The sequence below is a fragment of the Pseudorasbora parva genome, chromosome 13 (genome assembly GCF_024679245.1).
Source record: "Pseudorasbora parva isolate DD20220531a chromosome 13, ASM2467924v1, whole genome shotgun sequence".
Taxonomy (NCBI): domain Eukaryota; kingdom Metazoa; phylum Chordata; class Actinopteri; order Cypriniformes; family Gobionidae; genus Pseudorasbora; species Pseudorasbora parva.
Genome location: NC_090184.1, coordinates 24864327 through 24888958, shown reverse-complemented (window position 1 = coordinate 24888958; position 24632 = coordinate 24864327). Strand labels below are relative to the sequence as shown.

The 24632-nt window shown below is 35.4% G+C and overlaps 1 protein-coding gene across 3 annotated transcripts in view; it reads right to left on the bottom strand.

The window, feature by feature from the left end:
- Positions 1-24632, bottom strand: part of slc20a2 (solute carrier family 20 member 2) — a 46799-nt gene that overhangs the window by 2632 nt on the left and 19535 nt on the right. For 2 of the 3 annotated variants that reach the window (XM_067413608.1, XM_067413609.1), the window contains exons 2-10: positions 21224-21780; positions 20663-20803; positions 19711-19796; positions 17703-17799; positions 17339-17458; positions 13868-14077; positions 13157-13766; positions 9594-9779; positions 5087-5171 (exon numbers count right to left, since the gene is read on the bottom strand). In XM_067413608.1, coding sequence (XP_067269709.1) covers positions 5087-5171; positions 9594-9779; positions 13157-13766; positions 13868-14077; positions 17339-17458; positions 17703-17799; positions 19711-19796; positions 20663-20803; positions 21224-21512 — 1824 coding nt within the window. In that variant the 5' untranslated portion in view covers positions 21513-21780. Of the gene's footprint in view, positions 1-3494; positions 3580-5086; positions 5172-9593; positions 9780-13156; positions 13767-13867; positions 14078-17338; positions 17459-17702; positions 17800-19710; positions 19797-20662; positions 20804-21223; positions 21781-24632 lie in introns of all 3 variants that reach the window. The other variant, XM_067413611.1, reaches the window with a different exon arrangement.

The following is a 24632-nucleotide window of genomic DNA, read 5'->3' as shown; positions in this document are numbered from 1 at the left end:
TCTCCACCACAAATATATGGGGAATATTTGATTAGCGCACAACTTATTCCTTATAGAGAGCATTTTACCAATCAAAAATGTGGGCAAAAGCTCTGACTAGCAAAGACATGGTTGCAAAGCTAACAGACACAAAACTCCAATTGTGATTTCATAGCACCATGAGCGTAATGTGTCTCCAGAACGCACTGAAATAACAAATTACATGGATTTGATTAATTCTGGAAAGTCCTGGGGGACAGTGGTTAGACAGGGGACACAAATTAAGCGTTCTTTTTCTTTATAAAATCTGGGTCATTCCTTACTGAATTACAATTAAGACCTCGCGTCCAGTCCAATAAAGCCATTGTCCTATGCTGCATCAGTCATGTTCTCCTTTTGCTTGAAAGGTAAAGTCATGTCATGTCCTGCCTACCACAGGGCAGCGGGAGGAGTAACATTTCCATACATGCTGTGTGACTTAGGGGTTCTGGTGACAGGTGTTGTGCTAGATACAAGAGCGATCTGGCTGTTCTTGTACTGTCAGTGTAACTGAAGCCTCCGTCACAGGGGGGCTAAATCTGGAGCAAAAGTCAACCCAAAGTCAACAACGGAGAATAAAAGACTTCAGGCCTTTAATTCTCCCATGACTTTGTTCTAGGTTTAAACCCCTTGAACTACGCACGCAAACCGCATGCAAGATGCTCGACCTGTGGGCCTTGCGACTAATCCGTGAATTCAAGACAAGCATCCTGACCTTTCTTTCAGTATCATTTGTTTAGCAAATAAGCAACTCTATTATTTGAGGCTTTAATCAATATACACCTGATGAAGATGAGACTCCTCCACAGCTGCCATGTGTTTGTTCCAGTTTTAAAATTATGCAATATAGGTGGCTTTTACTGGACAAGACTCAACGTGAACAGCCTGACAATTCATACTTTGGATGCTATGACACAAAAACATGACATGCTGCCAACAGTAATGCTGATAATTAGAATACTTGTACAAGGGCTGTCAATTGATTGCATTTGTTTTAAATAAAACAAAGTATTAATATGCTGGTATGTGCATTTTTAATTAAATCAATATTTATTCAGGAAAGCCCTTAAATGAAGAATTGAAATGAAAATTCAAAAGAATTAACATTATTATGGCAGATGAAAACACTAAATGCAACCTTGTTCACCAAGATTTGGAACATTTTTAAATCTAGATTTGAAAAAAAAGAAAGAAAAAAAATGTAACTTTATTAAAAATAAAACATTTTAACCCACAATAGGTGACAGGGTTGGAACGACAGCTGTCAGTCAATAGCAGTGTCGTTATTGTTAAAATAAAATTAAAACTCAAAAATGATTTCAATAAAGTTTAAATAAAATATAAATATAAAATAATAAATCTTTTTAGCCAAAAAAACTAAAAGGAATAATTTTTTTTTTTACAAAAGCATATAAATTATTAAATAATACACAAATTCACATTAAAACTGAAAAAAAAAACTAAAACAAATAAAAGCTATAATAAAAAGCAAATGTTGTTTATATGTTTCCCATAAATTCTACATTTAAATTGTTGCATATAGCCGCAAACTTTGAATATAGAGTTAAATATCAGGTTGCATTTTAGCTATTTCGTTCCTGCTTATCCCAGTTTTTTCATTCCATTAAGGTTCAAACGTTTATATTTAACATTTATTCTGTGTCTTTTGGCAACACATTATGTTGTAGCTGGTTTCCATGAACAAAAATCAGCAGCCTAAAGAACATTTTCCTATGGTTTTAACGAAAATACTCCAGAAAAAACAACTGAATTAATATAAATTCCAAAAATTATTAAAGAAAAGTAAACGGTAATAAAATAAGAACTATGTTAGAAAGGTCAAATCAACAAATTCAAGTACAGCAACTGTAATCTAATGTAAAATAACATTTATGAATAAAATACAAATTACTAAAGTTACAAATGTTATTCAGTCTAGATCGAGTGATTTTCGTTTGTTGTTTGATTAACATTAATGGCAGACTGCAGTAGGTTTATTAGGCTGCTGTCACTTTAAAAGCACATGCAGGATCCAATATACTGTTACACGCAAAGTTCTTGACCGACTGGGATTACAAGGATATTTGGATATAATTTGTTTTGTGTATTTGTGCATTCAAGCGCAAGTACGCACACACTATTAGAGGCAGCTCTCCGTGTGGATGCTTTGGGTGCGTGCAGTGCGAGTGCCGAATTGAGTTCTCTTTCACATCTTGCGGTTGAAAATGGTTTAAAATTAAATAAAAATCCACACAGGGGAATTGATAAGTGTAATCGAAATTAAATTCAAATTTTCATACAAGTATCCGTTTCCAAAATTGAAATAGATTTTCGGTTCCAAGTCAAACATTTTGCTTGAAATTACGTTGTGCTTTTTAAATTGCACAAAATGTTAAATTGACATCCATAAATCAATCTTCGGAATTTTCGACCCAATAAAATGTCGACCCAGGATGAGGTTGTGCAAGCACTGGGGGTGTTGATGGACTTGATCTACTCCACCTATGTTTTGATCATAGTTCTGAGTACGATCTAGATGTAGTGTTTGACAAAAAAAAAAAAAAAAATTCTCAGCTTTTTGTTCAAAATGTTTTTAATGAAACTTCTAGTGTTGATATAAAAGAATGCATGCAGCTAGAATAAAACGTTTTTTTTTTTTTTTTGGTTATTTGTTTGTTTAAAAATAAGACGCTTGTTCTTTCTTTTGATATAGTTAATGTTCAGATACACATACAACAAAATATTGGGGGCCATCAAACTTTTGTGAAAATGATCAAAAATGCAGGAGCTTGGAACTTTTTTCCAAAAACGTGTTAACATGTCATATTGACAGCCCTAATCCAAACTATTAATTTTAAATTGACAGCCCTAATCCAAATTAGCCTCAATCCAGGATTTAAAGCACTAGAAATATGTTTATAGATCTGAAAAGAGGTCATGTAGTTGAATGGAGCCAAACATGCCCTTGAACCGCAAAGCATCCCAAAACCCCTACCAAAAGCACACGCAAGAGAACACACAGAGGTCAGCTCATTTCCACTCCAGGGTATTTGTAGCAACAATAAGTAAATAGGTATTGATTTTTGACTATAGGTGAGGTTGCTGAACTCATTTCTGTCAAGTATTAGCTGAATGTGAACAGTTCAGGCTGTTGACCTACGGTAATGAGAAATGAACTGCTTTTAAATGGCATCACTGCAAGTGAGATGGAGTGGTTAACACATGGTGTGGTTAACGCGTTTAGCGTCTCAACTACAATGTATGTGCCTTTAAAATACATACAGACTTCGATTAAAATCTTTTCTTTAAAACAACTTAGTAGATGGAAAAAGAATGAATCAAAAAAGTGAATCAAAGCTGCAATCATGGAGTGACATGTTTGCAGAGGTGAGCACTGATTGGCTGTTTGATGATTATGCTAGTGAAGCAATGGGGTGGAGTTTAGCACTACCAAAGCTTCACTACTATACCAATACCTTGCAGTGGGTGGAGCTTATAGGACAGCCAACATTTGAGGCAACGAGCACTGTTAGAGCACTCATTACTTCAATGCAAAATCCACTGTGAACAGACGACATATGACAAGACAAAGACAAACAACAGACAAAACGTAAGAGACAGGCATAGCATGGAGCAAGACATCAGTGGCCCGATTGGACAAATACACAGCAACGTGCCATGAGAGAGATGAGGAGGGGACAAAGAGATGACGTGGTGAAGCATCACTTAAACACAAATCTGTGAAGAGAAGAAGTTATTTCATTCTGTATGCACCAAGGCCACGTCTGAGAGAAGAGGGAGTACTCGTCTTCATTTCTAAAGAGTCTGAGAGAGCCATTTTAGCCTTGATGAGAGGGTTCATTGTCCAGGATTGACATCAGTGTTCAGTAAAGTTGATTTATAACCTTCAGAAACAGAGACCAAGCCAATGACATCAGTAACTGGATGACTCAGAGAACCTAGGATGCCTGCCAGAGTAATCGTGATTAAAAAATATATATGCATCACATGTCATGAAAAAGAGGTGCTTAACCTTCAGAAAAAGTTGCTCATTTGCTTCAGAAGGTCAAACAACATGTTACATGAGATGTTTTATTTTATATGTGTTATACACTTTGGAGAATTTTCTCAACCTGTTACTAAAAAGTAGGTAATTTTGTCTAAATTATGTCTAACAATGCAGTCAATAAATCTGATTGTTATTTCCTTATTCTCTAACAATACAAAAAAAGTGTAATAAGTTTAACTTATAATTATTTAACAACACTTCATTAAATATTTAGATGCCTTAATGTTGGTAGTTATTTTAGTATTATTTATAGTATACTATTATAGAATTTATTATTATTTCCAATTGGCTTTTATTTTTATAATTTCAGTTTTTGTTTTAGTTTCAGTTTAAGGTTTAGTAATTTTATTATATGCTTATAGTTTTTTTTCCCTTTAAAATATATAGTTTTAATTTACTTTTATTTTAGTTTTAGTAGTTCCTGAGGCAACATTTTTAATTTTAAGTTTAAGTTTTCAGTAATAGTTTTAGTTAAATAACACTGATTATCGATAAACTTTATTTACCATAAATTAAAGAAAAGTATTGAAACAAATTCTTCTTACAGTAACTTAACTTTAGTAAGAGGGTACAAAGGTTGAGCTGGACGAATGTGTTCAACAACAGAAATTCAGAAAATGTATTTATCAAAACATTCTTGTAGTAATTGTACAAATCATTATATGATTATAAATGTTATATACAGGATAAAATAAAGGTCAGACATTTGAGATCTCCTACTACTCATACCATGTTCATTTTATGTAATCTAATAGTTATTTTTCTAAGTACATGTGATTTGTGTTTATTGTAGCAGGACGGCATCCTATTTCTGTATAGGGTATCAAGTGTGTCAAGTGTTGCTGTGCATCATTATTTGGGATTCGCAACAGCATCATATGCTGCAAGCTGATTTTGGCCGCTCTGGTTCCCTGTAAAAACAAGACAGCTCCCCCCTCTCTCCGGTGGCTTGCATACAATAACCTGAGGGGGCCAGCTGGGGTCTGACCCGATCTTTACCTTGCAGTGTGTCGTACTGATTGGAAGTCCGATATTGGACGCCAAAACAACAGTGAGCGCAGAGGCCAGCTCAATAGTGAATCCACTGCGGGGAGGGCAACAGAACACAACTTTATACAGTTACACCTGCAGTTAAACCAGTAATGATAATGCATGCCACTGAGAGAGGCGGGTACACGCGTACAGCATGCAGGTTGGGAGGAGCAGAAACATTTTAACACGCATGCAAGGAGTCCACCAGAAGATGAAGGTGGTGAAGTAAACAGGGTTGACAGGTTTTCTGCACATTTTTTCCTATGAAATATGTGTGTGAGGGAGCATCACAGTGCAAACGTGTGCGCATGCATGCAGGTGGAAACAGCGGGAGCCTTTTGGTGATTACGGTTCTGCTGAAATTGTGCTGATAAACTCTCCTGTGGCCTCTTAAAACACACACAGACAGCAGGAACATGTGGGTAAGATATGCACTGTGCACAAACAAGCAGACAAACCACCCATAAAATCATGCAAACCCATCTATACAGCACGTTTTGAAATATGGCATACTGAATGGGTTTCACTATCTCCTTACATTACGCCCAAGTTAAAGTGCCCCTATAATGCTCTTTTGGATATTACCTGTCATGTAAGTGCGTGTTTGTCAAATGTAAAAGGTCTACAAAGTTTCAAAGATTGAAGTGCAAATAAATGGAGTTATTGCCTGAAGCAAGTCATCAGTATTTCCAGTCTTAAATCCTGCACGAATCCATTTAAATTTGACAAATTTGCATAATGTCATCCTATGTTCTTCATTGGCTACCCGCAAACATCATCTACTTTGATCTATAAAGCAATACAGCTGATTTTAGTACTTTAGTGGGATAGAATCTTTACATTGTAACAGTTAATATACAGGGTTTATTTACCATAACTCCAGTAAAACATTTTGATACCGTATTTTTTTTTTTTTTACAGCAAAGTACTGGCGACCACAGCTGCCCTTTTTAACCGTAAATTTAAGTTAAATTAACCAGGTAAAACACTGATAAACACAACTGCTTTTTTTTTTTTCTCATGTAAATTTCACTTGTGGTCGTAGCTGAGGCCCTTAAATAGCTTAATTCGTGTTATCAATAAGTCAAGACGACCTGTTTTCTGCGCTGCAAAGAACTCGCACTCTAATTGATACATTAATAAAGACACTACTATTACTGTCCGTATCACTGTGTATACAAGTGCTAAAAATTCTATGTATACATAGGCAATGGGTGTTTCATGTCTGAGTAGGGCTGGGCGATATGGTCAAAAAAATCATATCTCTATTTTTTGTTTGAATGACAACATAAAGTATATATCCCGGTATTTTTTCTACGTTTTTCTATTTGGATTTTAAAAAAAAAACTGTATTTATTTAAATCATGTTATTTTACATCCGGCCAAATGATATCCTACAAAAAATGTTAATATTGAAGGCTTTGAAAACAGATATAGTGAATGTAATGTAGGCTATGTAATGTATTTTGTGCAAAAAGGGGCTTTAAATCAGATTTTAACACTGTAACATTACAATCTTTAAACAATTACAATCTTTGCTGTTGTTTTTTTAATTGTTTTTAAATTCACTAAACTAAAAATTAAAATAAAACAAAAGCACAGACCAATTATATTAGTCTTCATTTGATTACCCCATTATAAAAGTCACTTTCATAAAAATATACTTGTAGTTTTAATTCCACATATGGCAATAATAATTGTCCAATAACAAATATTTTAGAAAGATGTATATTTTAATCAGAATTATTGCGCTGCTATTTTATTCCGCTCTGTCTTTTTGGCATGCATGCGTGCGCATTCATTCACTGAAGCCTGAGTTTAAGGCACAGATTTACTTGTGGAAGGCTCGTCCGTCCTCTCCTGACAGCAAAATGAACATATTTGCATGACTTTCTAACATTTACAGATATGCCTGTGAAATGTAAGTTGTGAAAGCACCACATCTCAAATGCATTATATAAAAGTTTATAAAAGTAAGTTTATAAAAGTTTTTATCTGTCTGTCAGTATCTGTCAGAGCGTCTGATGGGACAAGCTGCTTTAAACTATATGTGTTAACTATATTTTACCAGTTATTTTGAAGCTCTTAATATAAAGCATGTGTCATAATTTCATGTTAATGAAAAATTGTATCATGCACTTTCCCTGCATCAGCTCAGCTCACTCTGCGTACTCCGCTATTTTTCAAATGTGCTCGAATCAAACCACTGTATATAGATATAAACGCTATTGCCTCATTCCGTATTGTTTTTAAAAATATATTTTACAAACTCAATATACCAGCCAGCCCTATGTCTGACATGCGTTGTAATTGGGCCATCTGACCAATCAGAACAGAGTAGGCCCTCGAAAAGAAGAGGTTTAGAGAGAGTGAACTTTTAAAATAGCATAAGAGAGACTTAAAAAAACAACTCCTTCCTGTCAACAAACATCAAAGCCAAGGAGCAACCTGACAGATGCTGAGGTCATGTCGACTGTTATTTTTGTGAGCTATGCGAGGCAACAGGGCTGGGAACATGGCCACCTGATCCACACTCACTTAGTATACACTGGATTGTCATGCAGGATTATAGCGTGACCCTTCAGTGTGAAACAACGACTGTCTCCAACACATATTTTGAGAAACTGCTAATTTGTGAGTAAAGAAATATATTTTACAAATAACATGATTATATTTCTTAAAATAACAAAATCATTAAACATTAACTTATGAAATTTATTTTTTGTTAAAGTTTGTTGTTTGAATGAAGTTTGTTTGCTTTGTTGTTTAAAACTAATTTAAGTTTTTATTAAAATTAACAATGATATATATATATATATATATATATATATATATATATATATATATATATATATATATATATATATGTATATATGTATGTATATATATATATATATATATATATATATATATATATATATATATTTTTTTTTTTTTTTTTTTGAGTTAAGTTTTATATTTTCTTAAAATTTTAGTTAAAGCTTTAGCTTACTTATATGTCCATATCTTTTTTTATACATTTTTATTTCAATATTTTTAGGTGCATCAGCTAAATGAAAATGAGAAAAATTTACTTTATTAGTTTAAATAAATAAAAAAAAAAATTGTGAAATTAGTTTTAAGTCTAAAGAGATAGTTCACCCAAATATGAAAAAAATAATAAAAAAAATACTCATGCCTTCCAAACCCGCAAGACTAAATGTTGTTTATTAATTAATGACATAATTTTCATTTTTGGGTGAAATAACCTTTTAAGTTCATAAAGCTTTAAGTAATATAATTTTTTTAAATTATTGTTTCAGTTAAATTGAATAATCCTGATCTAAGGAAAATGTAAGTAATGATATATTGGTGGTAAAAATAAGTAATGTTCACGGTTCACGGTCTTGAGTTTTATATTTTAAACATATTATACACTATTTTGGACCTTAGATGTTATTGTAGTAATGTCAACAGAAAAAATATTATTGGAATAAATTAACTTTTTTCAAAGGCTCATTTAAACTTATCATTTTTGGGTTTTGGCAATATTTAATTTCAGTGTACCAGTGTATATTTAATCACAATTTCTTAACAAGCATTCTTACAAAATTATCTGCAGCCTACTTTCTCAGAACAGTGACAGGGACTTCTTTTTATAGGGTAAAATCTTTTGTTATTATTATGAACTTGACCTCAGTTGTTTTTGACAGTTTGTCTTGTTACTAAGAGAACGCAAGGTCACTGAGGCCATGTGCACAAGTGTCTTGCTAAATTTAGCAAACCCAGGCAGTTCTGAGTGGAGGGCGCAAACCAGTTACCGGTCTCTTTAAACTGCCTTTATTCTAAAGTGTGTTAAAAATTTAAATTACGGTCATTCTGCTGTGATATTTAACCGGATTTGTGGTGGCAACACAAAGAGGGATTGAGGGCAAGTACCCAAACGAGAGAGGAGAAAAGCCGATATACAGAACTAATCTAGCAAGATTTCAATATCAGATAAACTTTTCTAACCCTGCTGCCAAAGCACATGCTCCGTTTCTGTAGTCTACTATTACACCTTTAGCACTGCTTTAGGACCAAGAGGAAGGCTTCAGTAATGTCAGATTTTTACAACAAAACTAGTCCTCCACTTCTGCTATTTTCCCCATGCAACGGGAAAAGATACACAGCTTTTGTATTGTCAGAAATAAATTAATAAAACATGGCAAAAACTGGTTTACCATAGGAGGCCACTTATATTAAGCCTGCTCTATAATGTGCAATTTATCTGTCCTTTCTAATTGCTGCTTGTTAAATTACATGATATGAACCCAGTGAGATCCGGAGTGAAATTATAAATTGGGAAAATGATGGCCAAAATCATACAGCGTGCACTGGGTTTAAGAAGAATTCTCACACAGCTGGATTAATCAGCACATCTGCATGCGACAGAAGCACACGCATCAAACCTCATGCACAGACGTCATGCTCTCTGCCAAAATGCTGATCTCACCTGGAAGGGGTGATGGGAGTGAGGTCTTTGCCCATTGTTTGGATGACACGTCGACCCCAAACCCACAATCCAGCGCAGATTCCCAAGCCGCCATAGAACAGCAGCCAGATCGGTGTGGCCGCTTCCTGCATCACCCCACCCTGGTCGTATATCAGCCATAGGGCCACCAAAGGACCAATTGCATTACTGCAGACGAGACAAAACAAACATATTCACAAGGGAAAATTACTACACTGAGTAAACTATATGGAGATCAAGCCATGTGGTTTTTCAATCAACATATTACTTTAACTCGGCTCTAAAATGAATCATGTTGGAATTTGAAATATCGGTTTAAAAGTTTGGGTTGGTAACATTATTTTTAAATGTTTTAAAATAAATCTCTTACGCAAACCAAGGCTGCATTTATTATAATATAATTTATATAATATAATGTAATGTAATATAATATATAATATAATATAATATAATATAATATAATATAATATAATATAATATAATATAAGTTACTGCCCACGATAACAATATTGTGTATTTTAATTGTTGTGATCTCATAGGTACAGTATACCAGCACATGTCTTTATATATAAACTTTAAGGCCTTAAAAGATCAACATCTTCTTTATTTATTATATAAAAGAAGATGTTAACCGTTTATGGCATTAAACAGCTGAAGTTAGGCTAAACACATGGCCACGTCTCACGTCTTAACAATCTGGGTATGTGCCAAATCATCTGTGGAGCCGTGAACCAGATCTGTGGCACTCAACTGAGAGCTTGTTCTCAGAACACACTAATGCTGAGGAATGTGAAAAAAAAAACGATGTAGGTTTTATTAAGAACTCGCTAATAACAAAGCATATTAAAAAGCAAAAATGCTAAAAAGAAAATACTAAAGTTTGAAACACTGTAGGGAAAAGAACAGCACCGTTCGCACCAGGTATTTCTAGACACTTAAGCCCTATTCGCACGGGACTAGTATTATCTGGGGACCTCTGGTGATTTGTAATAGTTGCAGAGAATGTCTGCGATCTTAATCCCGTGCGAATCGGCCATGTCTGTAATTTGTAAAGTAAAAATTCCCCCGCAAATTACCTACCATATTTTGCCAAACACAGCGGTCCTGTGATAATATTAGTCCCGCGCGAATCGGCATCTCTGTAATTTGGCCAGGATTAGGAGGATCGTATATAATTTTTGTAAGGTTTTTGTTTCCTGTGCGCATTTCTATCTTTATCTTTCACGAAGAATGGAGGCTGCATTCATAATGCGCACCGTTATGAATTCCCGCACAGATTATACTTTCCCTTTAGAATGAGTATCAATTTAGGAGAGAATTGCTTGAATGGTGTGTTTAATATTAATATCAATACTATTCTTAATGAAAAATATAACAACAGAACAGTACAATGACAAGCTGGCTTAAATGGGTGCTTTTACATTTATCTTTGAAACTGAATATTACGCCGTATTGTCAGCTTCTCACACGTGATAAATGAATTATGATTCTTGCTGTCTGTGTGAAGTTCAAATTTTAATTGTAGTCTAACTGAACGAAATTATTTTCATTACTATAAAACTATCAAAACGATATCAAAACATATGAATATGATTTCATACAGCTATATCTAGAACGAAAAAAACATTTACAAGTCTTGACATCATATCCGGGAGATAAGTCCAGTAAAATCACAGGCTTGCTTATCCCGTAAGAATGCACCACGCAAAACTCAGATGTGGGGGAGTCATTTCTAAACTCACAGATGTCCCTATAATACTAATCCCGTGTGAATAGTGCTTTAGTTATAGGAACTAGCCTATTAAATACTTAACCCCTTAACTGTCAACCCCCTTTTTAAGAATAGTCATGAAAAGGCACTATCCATACTTAAAGGTCTGTAATTCATGAATGCTTTGGAATATAGACTTAAGTTTGGTCTTGATTTAAAGATGACAATCAGCAGATTATTGCTGGAGTGAAAGCATTTCAGAATATAAAATAATAGAAAAGTTATGGAAGTTTACATTTATTGAAAATGAAAAATACAGTACTAAATATTTTTATTTTATATAAAAAATATTTTACAAAAAATGTTTTACTCTAAAATTACTATGAAATCAAAGCCATATGTCTAACCAAATTGTGTTCCAAATTTGAAGTTGATATCACAAAACTTGAAGTGCCCATGAGATTTTGTTTAGGCGCTATACCAAAAATAGCCACCGGGTGTCATTCAATTTTTCATTGATTGTTTATTTGATGTATTTTCCTGTACATTTCTGTCCAAATATCACTTCCATCATAAAACAGTCACCAAGTATGGAACTTTGAGGCTCAGACCTTTCAAATGATATGTGCTTTGTCAAGAAATTGTGTTTTGTCAAGATAAGAAAAGATTTTCATTATAAAGTAGTTAAAAGGTTACAACTGCTGTTATGATGTAGATTTTTTTTTTTTTGAGGGGCAGTACTATTTTACTGTCATCATGTAATTTTTATCATAAAACAATAGATACATATCTCTTCAGGAGTGTTAGACCTTTCCAACAATATATAGTTTGTCATGATTACATTAGGATTTAATAGTAATATAGTGAAGTAAATGTAGAATGCCGGTATACGGGCAGGTGACAGTTAAGGGGTTAAACTTAACTTCCCCAAGGGGTGTTCTCCTGGAAGGCCACTGCCCTGCAGTGTTCAGCTCCAACCGAAACTAAACACAGCTGAAGCTAATCAAGGTCTTACTAGGCATACTAGAAACTTCTATGCAGGTGTATTGAGGCAAGTCAGAGCTAAACTCTGCAGGACAGTGTTTGGACAGAGTTTGGACAACCCCTGCCCTTGGGACATTTACCTGGTTGCCAGTAGAAACTCTGAAGTGACGTATGCCGTGCTTGTTGTTGTGAATTTTATTTTGATGGCGCGGCGGAAATTGATTTTGACAAGAGCAGAGAACGCCAGAGCCTGAGCACACAACGCTCCCATTCTCTGCCTTCATTCGTTTACAACCTTTTTAACAGTCCGGTCTAATACGTTATCAGACAGAGCTGTAATACAAAGAGAGTAGACAGTATATGAAAAAGTATTAGCATTTCCCGTGTAGTTGATGCCCAATGTTGCTAGCTGAGCATGCAATACAAATGGTCCCATCGAAGTTTAGCTTACCATAAAGGTTGAGAGGTCCATCTATCACTGTTTTCCATTTTCATAGAGTTAGTTTGTGGAGTAAATATGAAGTGCTTTGGGTTTTAGAAAAGCGCATTATAAATAAAATATATTCTTCTTCTTATTATTATTATTATTATTATATAGATTATAATCTGTGTGTACACACGGCTTTTTTAACAATGGCAGTATTGGCGTTTTGCATGTGTTCGGCCAATCAGCATACACTTACACTGTTAGTTCCTATTGTGCCGTGTTAGTCCCTACTAAGTAGGAGCTAATTTAGTTTCCCCAAAGGCATTCCTAGAACTAAACTATGAACTTTCTAGGAACTATGAAAAGGTTCCTCCAGTATAACAACCCCTAATCTTGGTTTTGAAACCCAAAAATTTGGCATACCTGACATCATTCCCCCCGTGCGCAAATGATCCAAAACAGGCAGTGAGGATTTGCAGGAAGTGGAAGAGCAGGTAGACTTGAGGATTGTCCTTCTCCTCCTTCTCCTCATCAATGCAGTCCTCCAGCACACCTTCAGCAGGGGCAAGGGGCTCCCTTTTATCTGCTGCTAACTTCACATCCACATCACCTTCCTCTGCTTCGATCTCAGCCTCTGCAACCGCGTTACAGTAGCTGGAGTAGCTGTCATAGCGCAGACGCTTCTTCGAATAGAAGACGCTGTCGCCCACTAGCTTCTCGCTGTCCTCTGGAGGAGGGGCGCTGGACTCTGACCGTATCAAGGGCTGCATCGGCATGCCGCAGATGGCCGCTGTATAGCACGTGTAGCTATTGTTGCGGCGAAGGTGTCGGTAGTTGTTGTCAGGGCGCGAGCCGCTGCGCTCGTCCTCCAGGCGGCCTAGGTGGATCTTGTGTAGGAGGTCCTTGTAAAGACCAGAGTCCTTGTGAACCGTGTGATAGACTTGGCCATCACTGCGCATATGTCCGTCAAAGCTGAATCCCCCATTGGACACGGGTGACTTGAGGCAGCCGTTGGTCATGGAGTTGGTACGACCTGACCATAAAAAAACCGAAATAAATATATCAGGTCAGTACAGGACATTTTCTTCAGGAAGAACCCATTAAAAAACAAGATAACCGCATCCTTTCAAGTACCATAGACTCTGCCGTTGGGCAGGACGGTGCCTCCATTAGCCAGGCTGTTCAGCTCCCCTGTGGACTCCTCTGTCAAGGGCAGCACAGCATCACTGCTGTTTTTTGCACCTGGAAGCTCTTTAAACACGGGGGCTTCCTCTTCCTCCTCCGGAATTTTATCCAGACTCTCATCAGAGATGCGGGAAAGAGCGTGCTCTTTTTTCAGGCGACCTGTTTGGGGGAAAAAAGGTAGGAAATCATTTATAAGAAAGGTATCAAAATTGGATACCAAAAATAGGGATGCACAATATATTGGTATCATATTGGTTAACTGGATTGGATATTACATTTTGGATGCTCATATCCCTTATTTTTTTACATTTACATTACTTTTGTATTCATCCAACACTCACTGAAAGTTACCGTATTTTCCAGGATATAAGTTTATAATCATCTGAAACATGCTGCGACTTATATTTCAAAGCAACTTATATACTGAACATCAAGCATGCAAAACACACATTTAGATTTCCTGGGCCAAGTTTATTTGCACAGCCCAAAAAACGGTAGTTGCAGTTTTGCTTTAAAGTGGTGATGAATCAAGAAATCAACTTTCACTTGAGCTTTTGATATATCATGGTAATATAGGTCATGGTAATATAAGAATATCCTGTAAGTTTCAGAGCTGAAAATGTCCTTGTTAGTCAAAGAAAAGCTTTTATAGACACTAGGCCCAGAAAACGTTTGTGTTTGCATATTGACGTCATCGACTGACAAATCACAGCCTCTACGGAATAATAAGCATGTGTAGTTCAGTAGCCCCGCCCACCGACTCATGGAGCTGTTCGGATTGCCCGAGCCAGCAGCAATAAACAACATGCGAAGAATAAAGCAAGATACTGCGCTATTTCCTGGTTGTGGACGAACACAGTTGCTGCATAAGCTTCATTCAGATCATAATATCAGGAATGTGTGGTTGAACTTTATTTTTAATGAAGTTCCAGCTCACGTGGGGAAGAATGTTTGTGTGTTCGCTTCATATCACAGCAGAAGCATTTGTAAACATCTCAGGTGGCACTGGATTTGTAGACATATTGAGATTAAAACACAACGCTGTTTCTTCTATAATGGATCCAAACAGGAGGTATTATAGATTGTTTTGCTTATGTGTCTAACAGAACATACCTTAGCTTTAGCACACTGGACTTAAGGCCTTAAACGATTATAGACATGTATGGGCCAAGGCCCGCAAAGCTCAACGTCCTGATTTAAAGGCCGATCAATCTCTTAATATTCTTTTCTTGTTCTGTGCTATTCTCTCCCTCTTGACTTGACATTTGAAGGGTTCACACTTATATCGAACGATCGTGCAGGCTATGTAATACAAAAATAATAGTCCAATCAATCGCGGGTGGATGAGAAATAAATCATTGTGTTAAAGAAGTACTTGAATCATTCCGGTTGCCGCTTTCAAAACAACCCCTCCCTCATGAGAACTGAACTGACAGGGGCATAGATATGACAGGAGCTGAAGCTCATTAAATATGCAAATCTTATCCAATCCTAGCTGTGGGCGTTTACTTTCAAGTCTCCAGTGCGTCACGCCCATCAAAACCCAGCATTTTGGAGAGAGCCTCAAAACCAGTGTAGAAAATAGTCTATTACTTATTAGTTATGATGATTTTTAATGTAAAACCACGCAAACGTCATTAGTTGACCTCAGACAACAGTATAAAAAAAGAAAAAAGCCAGATCATGACACCTTTTCTCAATTATGCAATTTTAAATTATAGTCAGACGTGACTTATATTTCAGAAAATACGGTAATCTTTAAAAACAATAATACCTTTTACAAATTACAAATATTTTTTTGTCACTAAACATTATAATGGAGCATTTAAAAAAAATAATTCAGTTTTACTGTTTTATTTCAAATGTGCACTACCATTCAAAGGTTTGGGGTCACAATAATAATATTATTACAAAAATATGATTAATACATTTAAAAGAAAGTTTTCTGTTTTAACAAAGAAATGTATTTTAAACTAATTAAATATTATATTAATATGAAATGTATATTCCTGTGATATCAAAGGTGAATTTACAGCAGCCATTACTATATGGTCTTCAGTGTCACATAATCCTTTAGAAATCATTGCTGATTTGTTGCTCAGGAAAAATTTGTTATAATTATTATTTTGCTGAATGATTATGATTTAGTTTTTCAGGATTCTTTGATCCTAAAAAGGTGACAGTAGAGATACTTAGAATGGTACAAAAGATTTCTATATGAAAATGTTTTGGTTCTTTTGAACTTTCAAATCATACATGTAAAATGCTTCCTTGTTGAATAAAAGTATTAAAGTATTCTTTAAAATAATAATAACCTTACTGACCTCAAATATTTTAATGGTAGTGTATTTAGAATAGACAATGTAGTATAAGAATATTCGCTTATTTGACATCGGCCAGAATTTTAATATCAGTGCATCCCTAATCAACATAAATGTTTTTACTGAACAGACAGGGGGAGTAGGCAAGCTTTGTGAAACTGGTGAAAAGCTGAAAATTAAAAGCAGCGTTTAAAAGCAGATTACAGTGAGAACAACAATCAAGCAAACATAATCACTAATAAACATGGATAATCCATGCGTGAAAAACTGTGATATCGGTATGATTACAACTGGGCCTTTTAAATCGAGCAGTGACAATGAACAAGCACTTTGAATTAGTGCCCCTCATATTTAATGCTAATTTGACCTTTACCCATAGAATTGATCCTTCTCAAAAGATTAAGAACCAATAAATAAATAAATCAGATTTTTACAACATCTAACATAGGAAACAGCCCCTTTATCTGAAAACAAATTCAATAAAGCATGCAGCAATTCAACAAAGCGCTGATCCTTGAGTGAAAGCAGTGCTTTAACATTTAATTTCATTAGTGATTCATTTCATTACGGCATTTCTCTCAATCAAAACACGTGGGCAGCCAATCTTGCATTGAGAAAGGTACAGCGACTGAACAAGGTCCGTGTGACTCATCTGAAAAAATGGTGATGTTCTCAAATAAACAGCTTCAGTTTATTTGCTTTTCATTTTTCTCAGCATCAGTCGAACGCAACATGGGCCCACAAGCCAGAGCCAGCAAAAGATAGGCTTTACATTACAGAGCGCCCCAGCAGAGCAGCAGATGTTAGGCAATTCCTTCCCCTCCTGATCTGGTGAAGATGCCTCATGCTGAGTCACATCTTTGACTTTTTCCAAAGCTAGATTAGAAATAACATCTAACTTAATGGCCAGATGTCAAGTGCACAAACATGTGGATCACACGATTTCTACAAATGTAGTTAGCAATCACAAGTGTCCTGAGACAACTGATTTCAAATCAGAAATAGAAATAGAACATTTAGGACCAATGGTACAGATATCTAACAAAGACACTTAAAGCCACAAGTCTGCAAGAGGGAAAAGGAAAAGGACAGTACGTACTTGCTATTTTCCTTCTCATCCAGGGGCAAACAAAAAACCAGACCACACCGGCACATACCACAGCACCAGCCAAGGTAATGAGGGCGATTGCCCAGACGGGCATCATCTCCAAGCCCAGTACTGCACAATAAAGAAAGAACGTGACACGGTCACACACATAATTAAACTTTGCTCTGAGAATTTTTTTTATCAAATTTTTTTTAAATCAAGTGAATATACATTTTGAAAGAAAATGCTTTTTTAACATGGAAAGTTATCTCAATACAATGTTGCCTATTTAAATGACACTTATTCAGTGAACTAGCAATCTCGAGGTAGATCAAGGACGTCCCTTGGGAGAATGTGTTATAAATTCAAGACTTACAGGGAGCTCCAGTGTACATAATGGAGAAGGTGTTGATTCCGATGGTCGAAGCGTAGAAGAGGGGCAAAGCGCGGAGACCATTGGGAACAGGGTCATCCTGTAAAGGGCAGATCGCATAAGAGATTCAACTCTGAATAAAACCACACAGATGTCACAAATAAAATATATCACTCATTTGATTTGTTTATACATTAAAATCATGGTAATATTTTGTTACTTAAAAGAACCACTCCATTGTTTGTTACAATTTAAGCGTAGCACATTTACATCAGCGTTATTTGAGTATTACTTATATATTATAGTATTAATTCATATTTTGAATGAGATTCTATTTTTAGATATTTAGTTTTCATTTGAATTTTTGTTAATTGTTCATTTTTATTGATTGTGTATTATTATGTTTTGTTCTATTTAGCTTCAATTCATTTTTATTTCTAGTTTTAGTCATTTTAGTGCTTAAGCTTAAACTTATTTTAGACATGTCAACATTTGGAATTTAAATTATTTAAAGTTTAATTTGATTCCGGCTTTATTTCAAATAGTTATTCAAATTAGTTTTATTTAACAATAATAACACTGATTTAAATACTCTATGAAAGGAATAGTTAACCCAGAAACACAAAATGAGACATTAGGCAGAATGTCCAAGCTGCTCTTTTCCTTACAATGAAGGTGAAGGCTGGGAAATAAAATAAAAATAAAAAAACACTGTCTATTTATGAGCTTTGCGGAGAAGAACAGTTTGAGTTATAGCTGCATGATGCTGGATGAATTGAGGATCACTAATTTTATCATGCACCATGACTCTTTAATTAGACAACTAAATAAATTAACATGTAATTAAACCACACATTAAAAAATGTTTTTTTGAATGAATGATTCAGGGAATTACTCATAAAGACTTTACTGGATGATTTGATCATTTGACATGATTTTGTTTGCTACTTTCGTTGTAGACATCAGTGTTTATATCCAAACTATACATTTTTATCCCAGCACTTTTGTGATAATTTGAATTATTGTAATAATGATACTGTGTGGTTGAAAAGACTGTTTGTAAAGCTGTTTCCTACCTATACAATTTCTGCTATCTCTGGCTCAGCTGTGACTGCACTTGTTCAAGGTTTAATAGACAAAGCCGCATCGTTATTATTTAGGAATACCATTTTTTTGGGTATTTGAATCACAAATGCAATCTTTTAATGATCAATCATGTAGCGTTATTTTTATTTATTTGAAATGTACCGGTAAACTTAAAAAAATACATCCCTATAGTTCCTCACACAAAGCAGTCACATGGCTTCAGAAAAATGTAACTATAGCACCTAAGTAACAAGGACAACTTTTATGATTTGTTTTGTTATTATCTTATGATTTTTTTTGTCTTTTCAGAGCTTTGGATCGCTTTTTACACGCATTATACAGAAAATAGCTGCTTAGCTATTCTGCTAAGCATCTCCTGCTATTTTTCACAGAAGAAATTCATACAGATTTTGAACAGGCTGTGAGTAAAATACGAATTTCATTTTTAGGTGAACTGTTCCTTTAAACCACTGTGCTTATGTGGCCACAGGTAAGAATGCATGTCCCAGCTCCGAACTCTTTAAGGCTTAAATATTTAAGTGTTTAGAGAAGTAGTGCCTACACCAGGCACACATTTAAAAGATGAACTGTCGACTGTAAAGCAGTTTCTGTGCCATCACAGATGAGCTATTGTCAAAGCAATCTAAACAGCCACAGGCAGTTACCTGGAAATAGCTGAATGCATGTTAAACAGTAAATATAAAGAAAACATGTGAGGTCTTTAAAGGACTAGTGATGAACCACTATATAACACTCTCTGAAGGACAGCGAGAAGGCCTCTACTGCACTTAATTACATTGTATGTGCGAAAAACACTTAAAGCCTGTATGATTTTTTCTTTTAATTTTGATGTCAAAATTTGGCAAAGTGAGATTGGTGAAGTAAGACGATGTAAGTCAGGTGTAATAGTCAACCCATGACTTACCTTGTTAAGAATTAAATATCTGATGATGAAGAAGAGTAGGCCAGACATCAGGCCAGATAGCAGAGGGGAAATGAACCATGAGGCAACTGCATCAAGTAAACAGCAATTACTAAATCAATATCATGCCGATATAATTATGTATTATGCAGTTAGAGCTAGAGTTGGAGAACACAGAGACCAACAGGTGACATTATATTAATTCCACATCTCTGTTACAAGAATATTGACAGAAACATTTGATCATTTACTCTAGAGAAACAATATATAAATACATACCATAATAAAACCATACCTTAAGCATTTGGGGTTGGTAAGTTTTTTTTTTCTTTGTGTTTTTGCAAGTCTCTTACATATGGAAGCTTGTTTCCATCACAGAATAAACCATTTTAAAAGATAATTGCAACATTTATTAGAGAGTTATCACGTTAGAATTGCGAGTTATAAAGTCAGATTTGCGAGATATAAAGTCAGAAATGCAAGATTTTTTTTTTAATAAAAAGTTTTATTTTACTTTTTTTATGTATTTGTTCTGTGGCGAAAGCAAGCTTACATACTTACACTCACCAAGGCTGCATTTATTTGATCAATATTGTTAAATATGATTAAAATAGTTTTCAATGCAATAAAACAGTTTTTTTAAAAACCATGATGCATTTTTTCAGGATTCATTGATGAATAGAAAGTTCAAAAGAACAGCATTTTCCTGAAATAAATATGAAACATTATAAATGTCTTAACTATCATTTGATCAATTTAATGCATCCTTGCTAAAGTAAAGAAAAAAAAATCTTACTAACCCCACACTTTTGAAAAGTGTAGCAAAGCACAGCGTACTAAACTGTGCATTAAAAGATGAATTGGACAGCAGAAACAAACAGCAAAAGTTCATCTTAAAACACTCAGTTACATCAAAGCAAAGAACAAAAATGTTTCATAATAGATTTTTCTTTACCTATTTTGACCAGCTGCATCCACTGTACTCCTTTGGTGCCAATAGCAACCATGGAGAAGCCAATAGTAGATCCCACAATGCAATGAGTTCCAGAAATGGGCAACTTCAGAAAAGAGGCAATGAGCTGCCAAGCCGCAGACCCTGAAAGAGACGGGAATATGAGTGGGAGGTGGAGCAAAAAAAATCCTTTTGGCCATATGTTCACTTTCCTTCTGTCTTCAATACAGTTTCTGGATGGGATACTATTAAAATCATCACAATATAGCTATTCATTACCAACTGACATCAAAAACCTCCCAAAGACATTTCATTACACAACTTCTTTTAAACCATCTATGCAATGTTCTAACATTTTGTCTAGATTTACATTTTTCCCATAAAGCTCATTTAACTCCGGCATCAGCTAAGCCACTCTATTACAACTCGCTATATACAACATGTAATTATAACTCCCAGAACCTGGCAGCCTACAAAGAATAAACAAATGCCTTGCTAAGCTTCTCCATCATTAATCTTCAAAATGACACACTGAGGTTTAAACTTAAATAAGCCATTACTTACCGACCATGGCGCTGACCTCTCCTGCCATCAGTATCGGCACAGTGTCATTGTATAAAGTGACATCTATAATTCCCTTCCGTATGGTTTCCCCGACCTTGGCACCGAGGAGCATGGAGCCCAGGGTCTCAAATATGGAAGCCAGGATGCAGGCCTGACGTAGCGTCACCACTCCTGACCCCACCGCTGTGCCAAACGAATTTGCCACGTCATTGGCCCCCACTGAAAATGCCAGGATGAAGGCTATAATGAAGCCAAGCACGACCATCCACAGGTACGAATCTGTTTCCATCTTGACTTTTGTTCACACAAAGCTTACAAATGAATCCCAAACAAACAACTACGAAGAACTGGAGTAAGGTGCTGTACTGTGAAGAAAATTCTTCTTTGCTGGTTTTTTTTTCTCCCAACTTTGCCCAGGCTAAAAGAGTTCTTGTGGGAGAGGTACACTGCTAACTAAGCCGTTTAACCTCAGTCTGTAGAGTGCTGAGCAGTGGAGGCAGGAGAGAGCATTCCATTGTTTGGCCCTCTAACTGTCCTGTCCACAAAGACGCCTTCAGCTGTCAAAACAAGAGAGACAAGGACATCATTACACGGTATTCACACTTTCCTTATGGACTGTGTAATGTAGCCCAACAAAAAACATAGGAAATGGAAAAGTTGGACAAAAAGGTATTGGGGATGTCAAGGAACATGAGAGAGATAGGACATGAAAAATTTTTAAATATTAATTTTAATGAAAAAGATTTATTAAAATAATGCACCAGAATGAGTAACAGGGTTGAAATTACAGATTACAGAATTGCAGCAACAGAAATTAAATGTTATTTTGTAGTAATTTTCCATAAATATATATATTTTAATAATTTTTCACAAATAGTTGGTTAACTTTTCACATATACACTGCAAACTAGAGTCAGAAACTCAACATTAAACTTTAACAAATTGTCAAAAAAGGTGCTTTTCCTTACCAAAAAAAAAGGGTTCTATAAACCTCAAGAATTCAACCTTTAGGCTACATAAATATACATTTTAAAACACTGATTCATGCTTTCTTTCTAAAAAATAAACATTTTAAAAATAACCATGCCAAAATGCATAATGGGGAGAATATCTGCCACTCAGAAAGGTCTAGCTAGTTATGTTAGTACAGTTATTTTCCATTGATTTAAGAAAAAATTGTTTGTTCATTCCCTTCCCCTCACAATAACTTGAACAACAGGGCTTAAGGTTTATCCTTTATTAAATAAAAAACGTTTATTAAAATTAAATGAGAATCTTTCTGCAAAAAGAGTCCAAATAAAATGGTAAAGGCATGTTACATTATTTTGAATAAAAGACAAAATCATGTGGTAACAGGATTAATAATCAGAAGTTCCTTTGACTACAATGAATTTAATAATTCAACCAATTATGTGAAGATTATAACAATGTTATTGTATGATTTAAACCTTTGGAAAGAGTCAGAAAAGTCAAGAACTTTGAAGAGAGACAGGTCTAAAATAACCTAATCAATAATAAAATAAAATATAAATAATAAATTTTTAGGAGGCGGCATACAGACATCTGATATGTTACCATTAAATTAGCATGAAAATGTGCTATATTTATTGTAAGTACGATAATTATTTAACAAAAACAAAAACATGGGGTTTCAAGGTTTGAAATAAGATCCAATAGAATTACGTAAAACAGAAAGAAAAGCATTTGAGCACTTACATTAACTGGACACCTTACACTACGACACCAAGGGCGAAGCGTTCAGGTGTGACCAAGACACAATGTGACTAAGAGTGTACGTCCATTGAAAAATGTAACAACGCAGTAAGCACTGCAAAACAATCACTCGTGCTTCACACCTCCTCTCGGCTTCTTGGCTTCAATTCAGGTTTGAAGCAGTACAGCGAGTCGTGCTCCAGCTGCACTGTGCAACACTGCAGAGTCACAGCCACTAATACCCGCTTACAGCCTCCTCGCTTCCTGCTTTCCCCACTCTAAGAATCTTAGTGGGTCAAATTCATTGGAAAACGGCAGGTCTGTAAATGGGCCACTATGTGCTTGGTGAAATCTGATCAGTCCTGTTTATCGGAACAACTGATCCCACACCACAGGGGGACAGTACAGTATTTAGAGCATCAGTCAACAGCTGATGACAGAATGGACTTTAAAGCATTACAAAGAAACAGTATACGGTCATATAGTGACGTCAAAACCAACACCTGTAAAATTACAGCATGCTCTCACCACAAGCCAGACCTGCAATGCAGAGGGTGAAAAAAAAAAATCACTATTCAGAACTGATACCGAAGTCAACTCGAGGGGGGACAACGGCACATTCTTCCGCTTCACTAAGCCTTTTGTTTAAAGGGAATTAAATGTAAACAGTGGGAAAGCCAGACTAATACATGCTCAAGGTATTTACTGATTGTGTGCACGAGTCACGTGAAAGACAACACCTCACGTATCAAACATCACATGGTTGTTGACTTTGTCACAAAATATGGTCTGTATAGTAGAGCTGCACAGTTCTGGATAAACTGAGAATCTGGATAAACTCAAATACTTCACTGGATGAATCTGATGAGTTGGATGAGTTTTTGAATGAATCTCTCGAATGATTCAACAAATAAAAAATAGTCACTTATTGCCACATAGTGGTGAACAAGGTAATCGATACAATCGTTATTTGAAGTGCCAAGTTACAATCAAATGGTGGTTTGCTCTATTTTAATTTAGGAGCAGTGCTTGTTTTTGTCAAAGATTTAATTAATTATGCAGCTCTACCATATAGTATTTACAGTAAAGTTTTAGTCACCCTTGGATGTTGGCAACACCAAAGGGGGCAGAAATGGGGGGTTAGAGAAACCTGTCTGAAACTGTCATTATTTTGGGCGAAAACCACCAACTTTATCTATAAATAAAAAGAACCCGATACAGAGTCCTCTTCAGTTTTTTTTCCCTCAGAGTATGAGGAATCTCAAAATTGCGTTCCACAGGTGGGGAAAAACACATTTTATAATGATTTCTAATCAGCATATTAGAATGATTTATGAATGACTTTGACATCATAGGAATAAATTACATTTCAAAAAATACTTTAAAGCGGCACTATGGGTGGGTTGCACGACCATGGATTAATCTTAAATCTAGATTAAATCAAAGTTTATCTAATAATTCTGTTGCACCAAACTTTAAACCTTGTTTAAAAATAAGCAGGTTTACATTTAAACCATCATTTTGATCCTGGATTTAAAGGGTTAGTTCAACCAAAAATGAAACTGATGTCATTAATGACTCGCCCTAATGTCGTTCCACACCCGTAAGACCTCCGTCCATCTTCAGAACACAGTTTAAGATATTTTACAATTTCGTCCCAGAGCATATTCAGTCTATGCACACTTTACTGTCCCTG